At 35.7% G+C, this 11,903-nt stretch overlaps 5 protein-coding genes and 2 pseudogenes across 7 annotated transcripts, besides 1 other annotated feature; 2 read left to right on the top strand and 5 right to left on the bottom strand.

Moving 5' to 3' along the window:
- Window positions 1-11,132: part of a mobile genetic element that runs on past the window's edge.
- TVAGG3_0916230 (uncharacterized protein) lies at window positions 2,377-2,955 on the top strand (the record flags this gene model as incomplete). Its single annotated transcript, XM_051252026.1, has 1 exon — window positions 2,377-2,955. The coding sequence occupies one exon, from the start codon at window positions 2,377-2,379 to the stop codon at window positions 2,953-2,955; it is 579 nt and encodes a 192-aa protein (XP_051077600.1).
- Window positions 2,984-3,184, bottom strand: TVAGG3_0916220 (uncharacterized protein; the record flags this gene model as incomplete). The annotated part of the gene is made up of 1 exon (XM_051252025.1): window positions 2,984-3,184. The coding sequence occupies one exon, from the start codon at window positions 3,182-3,184 to the stop codon at window positions 2,984-2,986; it is 201 nt and encodes a 66-aa protein (XP_051077599.1).
- TVAGG3_0916210 lies at window positions 4,562-5,015 on the top strand (annotated as a pseudogene). Its single transcript has one exon. A coding segment is annotated over exon 1 (454 nt).
- Window positions 5,956-6,576, bottom strand: TVAGG3_0916200 (annotated as a pseudogene). Its single transcript has one exon. A coding segment is annotated over exon 1 (621 nt).
- On the bottom strand, window positions 6,743-7,423 carry TVAGG3_0916190 (uncharacterized protein; the record flags this gene model as incomplete). Its single annotated transcript, XM_051252024.1, has 1 exon — window positions 6,743-7,423. The coding sequence occupies one exon, from the start codon at window positions 7,421-7,423 to the stop codon at window positions 6,743-6,745; it is 681 nt and encodes a 226-aa protein (XP_051077598.1).
- Window positions 7,630-8,073, bottom strand: TVAGG3_0916180 (protein of unknown function, DUF4106 family; the record flags this gene model as incomplete). Its single annotated transcript, XM_051252023.1, has 1 exon — window positions 7,630-8,073. A coding segment is annotated over one exon (444 nt), but the record flags the coding sequence as incomplete, so codon positions are not given.
- TVAGG3_0916170 (protein of unknown function, DUF4106 family) lies at window positions 8,450-8,860 on the bottom strand (the record flags this gene model as incomplete). The annotated part of the gene is made up of 1 exon (XM_051252022.1): window positions 8,450-8,860. The coding sequence occupies one exon, from the start codon at window positions 8,858-8,860 to the stop codon at window positions 8,450-8,452; it is 411 nt and encodes a 136-aa protein (XP_051077596.1).
- Window positions 11,133-11,903: the final 771 nt, after the last annotated feature.

Genomic DNA, 11,903 nt, shown 5'->3' with positions numbered 1-11,903 from the left:
AGCATCAGAGTTAGGTCAGAAGGTTTTATATGAAACAGGTTGCTTCGACGATGTTTATGAGATAACAGGAGAAGTTTCTCAGAAGATAAGAGACTCACTTGAATTTCCACAAACTGGACCAATTGGTTGCGACAAGTTCGACTCAGATGAAAAGATATACTATGTCGACCTTAACGCTGCATACATGAGGTTTGTCCAATATATTCCGACTGGAATTCCAAACGAAGATGGTGAGTTCCCGGGAAGGAACTATACAGTTGGAAAAGTCATACAACAACTATATGATATTAGGAAATCTTCAAACCCCAAACTTGCAATGACACTCAAATTGCTTATGAATTCGACATGGGGATATTCCATTAAGAAACCTCAAGAGATGAAGAGTAAACATTATGAGAAGGTCGACAACTTTGTTGAAAGGTTTTCTCCTTTTGTTTTGAAGTACGAATTCACTCAAGGTCAAAGTGGCTTAGTAACCACATTAAAACCTATTGTCAAACATTGGTCTTACCCTCAGTTCGCAAAGGCAGTCCTTGACGAGTACAACAAATTCTTCTCCGAAGTCAAATCGAAAGTCAAGGTTTACTATGAGAACATTGACGCACTCATGACGAACGAAGAAGGATACAACAAACTCATTGAAATGGGTTTAGTCGGTGAAAAGATGGGCTGTTTTAAGCTAGATAAGGTATTTTCCGAAGTTCATGTCCTCTCCAAGCGTAAGTACTGGGGTGTTAAAGAAGATGGTGAAATAGTTAAACATTGCATGAAATAAAAACGTTTTTCAAAAAAAGTGACATTTTTTTATTTTATTTGAAATGTACGCTGAGTTTGTTGGAGAAGACCGTTGGGAAACTTGTTTGTTAGATGAGAAATATGAAATGGCATAGCATTTTAAAACAATATATTTTTACATATATTAAATGCTTCAGGTTGAAAAACAAAGAACAAAAGTAGCAGATACAAAACCGTTAGACTATATCTTTACAAATGCTGGTAGGACTATTTCAGATGAAGAAATTTCATCCCGAGCATACAGGTTTGACTATCCAATTCGTTGGCTTCAAAGTCCTTCAGATGCAAAGGCAATAGGATTTAGAAGAGTTTTGTTTTCAAATAGAACTAACGCATTTATGCTCGCAGTATATTTTCATGGTCAGTATAAAGGCTCTGATGGTCTAATAGAAAAATTTGACGAAATGAGAATCTTTACAGTTCGTTCAGACGAAAGTCTTGAGAAAACTCTAAATGACTTTCAAACTCAAATGAACAAATATTATTGGGAATTTCAAGAAAAATACGACTCTTTACTAAATGGAACATACTATCTGAAACTAGAATATGACAAGATGAACTCCACCGTTTCATTTCAAAAGATTGAAATTAACCCTCCAAGAGATACAGAGTTTTTATTTTGGGAAGTAGACAAACGTTCTTGGGCACAATTTCTTCGGTTACTAAACCAGAACGAACCATTACCACCAGATGGTCCATTTAAATTTATACTTCCACCAACAGATTTGATGGTTTATAGAAACGTGTTTGACCCTCAAAATGTTATGTGTCATGCAAGTTTCAGTTCAAGCAACAATAGTTTTCTATGTATTGGTAAGGACCTTTATGACTTTGCTTCTAAATTCTACGAACCACCTAGTAACAGTTTCTCTGACTTTCAAGTTTGGTTCACAACAAATGGTGTGCAACATATTATTCCATTGTACTATGACTTTTATCTCGAATTGTCTTTCATATATAACTACGGAAAAGTGCTGAAAAAGTATTGAATGTGAAGATATTAGAAAATAACATTTTTTCTAACATCGTAGAAAACTCATGAAAACAATTTATTTTTGACACTTTCACAAAAAACATAAAAAAAGTGAGTTAAAATGAGATGTTTACTGAATTGGTTGGATGTCGCCTTCACAGGTTATGTAGAATGGTTGACCAGAGAAGTGGAACAGTGCTCTGAGAATTTGTATAATTCGTGGAATTGGACTCTCTCTGTTTGGAAGTTGTATCCATGGGCGCTTTGCAAAGAACTTGAGAAGAGCTTCTCTTTTGGCGTCCTTTATGTCGTCTATAGGAGTGTTTTCTGGTATTTGAATTGGAATTCCAGTCGAAGTCTCGAGCTGAAGTGTAGACCTTCCCGTTATCCAACCGTTAACAAGCTTGTCTTTTACATTCTGCCTGAGGAAGTCTTTAACAAGCTCGTTAATTTCAATTAGGTAAATTGCCTCGTCGGTAGGTTCGACCTCGACCATTGCTACTGTCAGAAAAAGTACTGCTACTGTCAGTAAAAGTACTGCTACTGTCAGTAAAAGTACTGCTAGTAGCAGAGATTTTTATCGTTGTGGTCCGACAGGACACAAACGAATGTCCGACGTCCCACCAACCGAGTCCATTCCCAAACCAGAGGAACCTAAAGAACCACAACAGTCTCCTCAGCAACCTCAGTTCCAGCAAGTACCTCCGAATTACTACCAATTTCCACCTCAAGGTTACTACCCACCACAAGGCTTCCCGAACTACCCTCCTCAGCCTATGCCTTACTTCCCCAACCCTTGGATGTTCCAGCAAGCTCCACCCCAGCAATTCCAATTCCAATCTCAATCGAAGAGAGACCAAGAGTTCGAGGAAGGTCTGAACCGTTTACGCAAAGAGTATGCTACAGCTCCAATGGAAGAAGACAGGCTCTCAGTCTCTTCCCTCAAATCGACCGATTCGACTCGTACCACAGATTCGGCTCGTGACCGTGAAGACTACCTCAAGCAGTCTGAGAGACTCTTCATCTTACAGCCATTTACAGCTGGAGCTCTCAAGAACATGCGCAATTACGAAGGTCAAACACCAGCTGGAGACCGCAAAACAGATGTGCTTACAAGAGCAGTCAAACTGGTCAAGACAAAGACTGAGATAGTCGACTTCATTCTTGCAGCTTGCCCTTACAAGTAAAAAAATAAACAATTACGAATTAAACTTTTTACTCTTTCTTTTCTGAGTTGTTTAGAGCTGGTTTCTCTTGTAGAAACCTTTCGTACTCTTCCATGGTCATGTAATTGCGAATTTGGTACGCAATTCCAGGTTCGTTGTTTTTGAACCTGATGTATGTAACGCTTCCATCCTCCTCAGGGAAGTAAGCTGCTAACATCTGACCAAGTTTTCTCGGTGACTCGGAGCTCATAAAAATGTCACTTTTTAAACGTTAAGTTTTTAGTCTTAATTTACCCTTTGTTTGTCAAAGTGGTATTGGAGTGCAATTTCTCCAAATTCTCTGTGTCGGAGTTCTTCAGCATTTTCCAAGGTGTACCTGGAGAACTCAAAGAAGTTGTCAAGAAGATACTGCCATGCTGCTCTTCTGAGTTCGTCGGTATTTTGGAAGTGTTGCACCTTCGAGTCTTCGGACATGAAAAAATAACACTTTTTCTATTAAACCGTTTTGGCATTTCTCATGAGTGAGTATAGTTCTGCCGAACCATTGGAAGAGAAGAAGTACCCTTGCTGGCAAAAGACAAAAATAGTTGCCTTAGTTGTCATTGCAATTGTACTCGTAATTGAATTCATTGTACTTCTCTTCACGTACATAAAACTCAGCAATGGTATTTGCTTTAAGAAGCTACCATCTTACTAAGACTAAACACTTAGATTTTTCACAAGCTTGACTTTTACAATTTGAACTTTGTTTGCGTAGATATGAATTCTGAAAGAAGTATGAGGGTCTTGTATGACTTTGTACTTCTCCATAGTTCATGTCTGTCAAACTTACCTGCCATGGACTCTTTCATAAGTTCCATGAAATCGTCTTCGGACAATCCGGGGAAAAGTATTATGTCAGTAAGTATTCTTTTTAACATCCTTACTTAAACTCTTTGCTGTCTGTACACAAATGACAACTGACATGTTAAAGTGTCTGAGCTTCTTAAGAATTCGACACATATCTTGTTCTCTATTCTTTAACAAAGGATGAGAGGCGAAATCATCTAAGATAAGAAGACATCTATGAGGGTAAGTCTTCCAATCGTAAGATTGCAATTTCTTCGAAATGTATTCTATCTCTTTCTGTTTGTTTTTGAAGTGTTTCTTCTCTAATATTCTCTGCATTTCCTCATTAGGTCTTTGAACTTAGAATTTATATACTCATTTATAGCATTATACTTCAAAACTCTTTCTTTGGTACTTCTTTATCCAATCTAACAACTCAGTATCCTTATACATACTAACTTAGACTTCTTTATAATATCTTTGAACGAATTGACGGTTTGGTCAAATTGACCAGAAGTCGAACAAATAACAACTAACTCATAGAATGGGTTTCTCTCATCTAGTTCTTGTTGTTGTGCAAGCCATTTTAAGATAAGTGAAAGTCTTACCCGACCCAGGTGGTGCAATTAGACCTGTTATACCATTCTGAGCAAATAAGAACTTGTCATGTATAGGCTTTATCTGAGCATTTTCTAACTTCCTCTTGTTCTTGTTTAAAACATTCTCAAATTTCTTGTCAATGTCAGCAAACTTTTTCTAACATATTTTTAGAAAAATTAAAATTTTTATCTTTTAGAAAATGTCCAGATTTCCGCTATCTATATCCGTGACAAACTTTTCGACAGCAAAACATCTGTCGACCATAAAATCTTACATTGTGTAAACAAGAAAGGTGAATTTGTTCTAAAGTTTCTGTTTCTGGGAATATGACAAGAACCATAAAACATTAGGCAGAGAAGTCTTTAAGTTTGTCAATGACAGACTTGTTGACAGAGATGACGCCGATTGGAAAGATGAAGTCCAAACAAAAGTTCTTAGAATGCAAAGAAGACACATGCGCTGTTCTTGAAGATGAAATAGAAAACAGAATAGATGAGCTATTAAAGGACAAAGAACTTTTACATAATATAGTTGCGCCAAATTTGACATAACTCCACCAGAAAAGAAGAAGAGAGAAAAGAAAGAAAAGAAAGTAGAAAGAGAGAAGATAGAACCTGAACCAGTTCCAGAGAAAAAGAAATTTTGACATGTAAAAATAAAATTTTATTTTTAGAACATTTCTGGGTCAATGTCAATGTTCTCTTCCTCTTTAGGAGTAAACACTGGCTTAGACTCTAAAATCTTTTTACCCAATTTACCTTGAACTTCTACAACTTTACTCATAATATTCATAGTCGTCTGTCTTCTTTGGTTCATAAGGTATAACAAGTTTGTATGCTTTGCTTCTTTAAGGTTTGAGAACCTTCTGTCAAAACTTTCTTTGACTGTTAACAAACCTTCTATGTCTAAGTCTTCAAATTTCGCACCATTTTTAGTCACAATAGCAAACTTAACTGGTTCGATGTCCAAACTTTGCTGAATGAAGACTTTTCAAAATGGTAGAAGTTAAACATTCAAATATGTGAATGGGTCTAGTTCTTCTTTAAGTCCTGACATGTACTTGTTTACTGAGATGAATTCGTCATCTTTCTATCGGATAAAAAAATATTTTTTTAAAATTTACTCAGAAAAAATTTTCTTTGTATATACACATTCTGTACGTCTAAAAGACTTTTGACATTTGCCAAGAATGTTCGTTTAGAAGCTGCCATATAACCATATTCTTGACAATATTGTTTATACGAATCGTACAATGACCTTTCATCTAAACACTCAAAGTCGCTTTCTTCTATGAACAGTTCATATACACTCTTGTTTGCTTCTAACAATGTTTGTCTCTCTTCTGTATGTGGAATTTGTCTTGGATTGAACTTAGAAATATCTAATGTCATAAAGTATGAGAACAAGTGGTTGTAAAAGTCAGATGTCAAAGTTTCTGCTAAGTCGTCAAAATATTCTGTATCTTGCATATGAGAATCTGACGTTCTGACAACTACATATCTTCTGTCAGAAACTTTCTAACTTCATCGGAACAGCATTGTTTGAAACCATAATGAAGTTTGCAACATTTTCACAAACTCTTTGGTCTTATACTTTTTTCAACAACTCCAACTTTGTCTGTTATAAACTCTTCAAAGCATCTGAGTTCAAAACTTTTGTTGTATCTATACTTTGAAGTTCATTGCAAACTATAAGTTTCATATTCTCTATTGAGGAGTTAAACTTGCCACAGATGTTTTCTAAGTTTGTCATATTCGGATTCGAATAACCTTCTAACAGTTTGCACAAAATATCTGTAAAGAAAGTATTCTTACCAGTTCCTTGTTTTCCAATTATAATGAGAGCAGTTTCATTTTTAGCACTTGGATGTTGTAAGATGTTTGCAAACCAACATAAGATATACTCATAAACCTTTTCGTTTCCATTGCATATAATTTCTTTGACATGGTCTAACCAAGCTTCTATAATATTTTCTTTCCATTCTACTTGTTCGTATTTATATCCAGTGAAGATAGAATAGAAGTTTGGAGAAGGTGTATAGAACTTTATACCTCGAACTGAAAAATCTTCTAACTTTGACAATAAGATATCCCAAGCATCTAACATCTTCATTCCAACTTGTACAACTTTTATTTTCTTAAGTTTCTGTCTACATTCTTGTTCTGAAACTATTGTCGCTTTAGGTTTGTTAAAGACTACATCCCATTCTTTCATGACATAACATTCTGGGGCAGAGTCAACATAAATGACTAAACGTTTCAAATTCTCGACTGCTTTGTTATAGTCTCTAAATGGACACATATTTCTGAATGCTTGGAAGTCATAAAAATCTGAAACATCTATTCTGTACATTTTTATAAAAATAAAAAAATAATATTTTTTATTCTTGACTTTGTTGTTCCATTTGTTGCATTTGTTGTTCTTGAGCTATTTGTTGTTGAAGTTGTTCTTGTAATACAATACTTTCACCAGTTGCATCTTCCAATTCGAAACTTTCAGCCGTCATTGACAAATACATAGGACATAAAAGTTTTACAGGAACAAAGTTTGCGTCAACTAATGTCAACGTTATACTTGCCAAAGTGTTTGAGTTCACTAAGGTTGAAAATTCTGCATTCGAATGAACAATAGGCAAACCAGCAGAGAAAGTATTGTTTATACGCATAAGTATCTTTTGGTCATAATAGTTTCTGTCGACATTCGAATAACACTTTGAACCTAAGTTTGAAACAATATATAAGATTGGTGTGCTTAATGTCAATGGAATAGACATTCCTTGTATGACACCTTTTCCTGTTATAGGAAACTGTTGGTAGTAAAAACCAGAAATAAGTTTTGTATTATAGCTCATATCGTTTATAGTAAACTCAGTCGGACATCCAAACATAATGAAACCTGCTCTAGTTGCAGCACATGTTACACCCGTACTTAAAGTATTAAATAAGTCAACAAAACCTGTTGGTGGTATATCTGAGTAAGTATCTTCAAAGGAGTATTTTTTACCATTCACAACAATAAAGTCTTCTGGTGTCAAAAGAGCAAAACAGGCTTTAGTCGTCATTGTGTTTAAGGTTAGTTTACAATATCGTCCTTGAGGACTTTGTAAGTTTTTTTATAGAATTATATGACTCAGGGTTTTTAGTCGTAATAGTATAAACCATTATGTCTTCTGCCATTTACTTAGCAAATAATTTAATGAAATGTTGTGGTCGTCAAATATTTTTATAACGTCTGGAAACTATATTTTAAGTTCAACGTTTCACCTCCTTTCATAACGTATATCTTGTCAATGGCATTATATGAAACACCACAGCAACTAATGTCGGGTTCTATTTCTTTGATGTTTATATCGTCTGCCTCTGTCAAAAGTTTCAATAGTTCTTTCAAAACTTCATGAGGTGCAATGACATATGAGTTCACTTTTACAGGGTTGTGTTCGACCAAGTTTAACATTATACTTAAAGCTTGACAAATCTTCTCCTGAGTTTGAAGTTTGTCTTTCAGTTGTTGGTAGTCGTTTCGAATATCTGCAACAGAACTTAAGTCTCTGTTAACTTCAGGATATGTTGGTTCTTTTACAGGAACAATTGTTATACCATCTTCGTCTTCGTATGGTTTCCCCACTTCAACATCTCTGTCTTTGACATTGACAACAACACTTTGACTGTTTGTTTGAGTTGGTGAATTTAACTTCACATCTGCCACCGCCATTAAACCTTTTGAAACACTTACGCTTCTATTTTTCGGAAATGACATTTTACTTAGAATAAAAAGATGGACGTATTCGGATATCTTATTGAATTGAAGCAGAACAAAGTTTATACTCACAAACAATACAAATACATTGACAGAATAGTTCTTTACACAAACAATGGAAAATGTTATAGAATAGCAGTCTTTGCTGAACCAAAATATTTTCATAAAGCAAAGAAAGTTGGTATAACCGAGATGGTGAAAGTTCTTGAAGCAGACAAAAATATAACAACAAAACTGACCGATATTTCTAAAGGTAAGTTTATAATACAATATTATATCAAAACTGGCGTACTGTCAATATTTGACGGAGAGAAGTCAGTTCAAGAACAACTTACTGACCTGCTGCCAAAATCTGCTCGATGGAAGCTGTCGTTATACCAATCTGAGGAGCCCCAGCAGGTTTCATCGAACGAATCTTCAAAAGAGCATCTTCCGTGAAAAGTGCTATTGGTTTTGTAAACTTCTTTGCTCTCAATTCATCTGGACCGTCTCTGTCACCAGTATATTGTATTTGAACTGTACCAACAGTTGAAATACCACCCATAAAGTCTTCTGAGTCAGCAAATGGAATGCCAAGCCAAAAATTTGAACGGTCTCCATTTGTATATTGAGTTTTTTGACCTCCTGTATGAGTCCATACTTTCACATATGGCATAATAGAACTTTGCATTTCAGGGTTAATGGTTGTTGTGAAGTTGTTGTTAAAGTTCATAGCATCTAATGTCAAGTTGTATGACCTCATATCCTCAACTGTAGAATATTCTTCTCTTGGATAATATTTGCCATCTATGTTTATATGATATTTAATACCAGGGTTGTAGAAACAAGAATAGTCATTTATAGTTCGTCTGAACAGTACAAACATAGTATCTGCATGTTTCATTGCAGTTGTTAAAGCAATATCTGTTCTTGCACCTGCGGCTCCTGGATTTTGGTTTCCAACTTCACCTGCAAAGTCTTTGACAGATATTTGGTGTATAGGGAACATAAGTGGAACTGCAATATATTTGGCAGCTAAAGCATTTGAAATATCTGGGTCCAACATATAAACGGCAAGTCTGCTTTCTATTCTTCATTCAAACTGTTCGCATGTGAACTTAACTGGGTCCCAAGCATCTCCAGCAGCATTGAAATAATAGTTTACTTCAGTGTTGAGGTTTGAGAAACCAAAGTCTAAGTCAACTTTGTCTTTGCAAAAGTCACAGAACTTGGCTCCACCAGTTCCAGCTACAGTATATGCTGAATGGGTCTTGTGTTGGTGCAATGACTAAGTTATTTTTGCTTGGAAGTAAGTTCGATAGAAATTTTTTCCTGCCCAGTTTGGCAAGTATCTTAAAAACCTGAAGATGAGGAAAGATGACAAAGGAACTCTAAGTTTCAGTTTTACTTTGGTTACTGCTGCTGTGTTTGTCCAGAAAGGTTAACATAAACTCCTGGAACGTTAGGGTCAAGTCTTCTTATTTTCTCAATAGTTGCATACTGGTCTGTTTGTTCTCTAGCTTGTGGTTGTACTGAGTTTCTCAAAGCGAACCATTCATAGTTTGCCCATGTTACTGTTTGAACTAAGTCAGAGTTAGAATATATCTTATATCCCATGAAAACTTCTGGAGCATATTGGTATCCGACATAGAAAATTCCATTGCAACCTTTCTTGTCAGACAACTTGGCAGAAGGTTTTATTTCAATGTCTTGTTCCACGTATAAGAATGAGTTGTCAATAGAAATAATATGAAACCTGTCGCAAGCAATATCTACTGTTGTTGAAGAACCTTCTCCAAACTCACCTACGTTTCCATAAGAAACAGCAGTTGTATATTCGTAAGTTCCAGGAACTATTTCTGACCTTCTAATGGCATTGTCGCATTCGTTATACCATTCGGAAACATTTCCGTTCATGGCATCCAAAACTGTTGGCGTTTATTCTGAGCGGCGTACATTTCATATGGGTAAAAATATAGAATAGTTGGATTTATGTGTCATAATAGAACCCACTCGTACCAAGCTTTACTTTCTTCCTGACTGAGTTTTTTAACTCTTCTTTTTCCTTCATTGCCACTACTTTCACTAGATGAAGTAACTTCTTCACTACTACTTTGTTCTACTCTTCTCTTCTTCTTTGGTGTCGCTTTTGGTAACTTGCCCTCTGCTTCAAGTTGTTGCATCTTTGCCTCATGTTCACCTAGTATGTTGTAAATTTCCCATGTCCTTTTTCCCATGGGCTCTGGTCGCCCATCTCAGGTAACCTATATCCTAGAAAGATTTTGTCATAGTTTGTATTTGAGTCTTCGCGTATTGTTTGCATGACTCTTTCCTGAGTTTCCGGTTCAAGCTCTTCAAACAGAGCTTGTCCATATGGAATAAGCTCGTTTCCAAATATATGTTTTTGTAGCCATTCTGGTTTTCTTTCCATGTAACCAATAATATCTTTTGTGAATGGGAAAGCTTTTACCCAACGTTTCAGTCTTGCGTCATTTATTTCTGTAGTTGGTTTTATTTTGTCAAGGAACATGTTTTTCAATACTAACATTTCATTTGGTACTGTCCATTTGAGTTTTCTTAAATATTCATCCCTTCTCAGTTCATTGTCTGCAAAGTAAGTTTTTATGACATTTTGCAAACTTTCGTTTGCAAGGTCATGTACAATAGGTTCTCTTCCTTCTCTTCTCCCTAACTCTCTTTCTAAACTCTTCACCAAATATACCATCTCTATGGTTCTGTGTAGTTCTTTGAGATAAATGTTCTAGAACGTCAGGTGTTATATTTCCCTCAGCCATGTTCATTTCATACTGGTCCAAAATATCTGCATCTTTCATATCTTTCAATGGCATTAAAGCCGCGCTGAAAATACCCGTTATATCTGGTTCACCATTCACTTCCATTGCGTCTACAACTTCTTGGAATTGAGGTTGTAAGTTTATGAACCACCTATCCAGATTAGCTTTATGACCCCATCTCATTGTAGTTCCATAGTCTGCAGAAACAAAAGTAGGTTTGTTTCCATATTGGTTAGGTTCTGAATGAACTTTAAACAATGTTTCATTTCTATATGTTTTGTTGAAATTTAACCTTTTATTTTCACCGAGTTCAGCCAAAGATTGAACGTTATATGGTCGTAAGTAAAAAGGATTATTGTATTTGCGTACATTTTCTTTCAGTACTTCCATTCTATGCTGAATATTTTCATCTGATGTTGGAGTCTTTTGTATGTCGGTGAACATTTTTCGATATTCTTCTACTATGTCAGCCGAATTTTTCTTAGACTCTTGGAAAGATTCCATATTCTCCGCATACACTTGTTGAGGGTCAAGATTTTTCGGCTGTTCCAAATCTTCATCTAGTTCTGTGAAGTTAGTTTCCAAAGGAGGGATTTGTTCGTTTCCTTCAGGCTCTTCTAGCTGTTGTTGCTGAACTATTTCTTCCATGTCTGGTTGTATCTGAACTTCTTCCTGTGGAGTTTCTTGTACCTCATCTGCTGGCATTTCATATATTCCGAGACCGTTTTTAAAAAGTTCCCTATCTAAGTCATCCGGACTCATAAACCTTTCTTCTTTCGTTCCGTCTCTATTTTTTACGCGTTTCATGAAGAGAGTTGAATTATCATTTAGCTCTGACACCAAATATCTCGGAGTAAATTCATTCATGTCATTTGGATGATATGCTATTAAATCATATCCCTTAGCGAGCTTGTATTTTCCAGGTTTGAGATTATATCCCATTTGATGCTGAACCATAAAGCTAAATAGGTTCGGGTCAGTATTTCCTTCCTTGAACTTTCTAATAGCTTC

Source organism: Trichomonas vaginalis, chromosome I (assembly GCF_026262505.1).
Source record: "Trichomonas vaginalis G3 chromosome I, whole genome shotgun sequence".
Taxonomy (NCBI): domain Eukaryota; phylum Parabasalia; order Trichomonadida; family Trichomonadidae; genus Trichomonas; species Trichomonas vaginalis.
The sequence above is the reverse complement of the archived record's forward strand: the minus strand, read 5'-3'. Positions and strand labels throughout refer to the sequence as shown.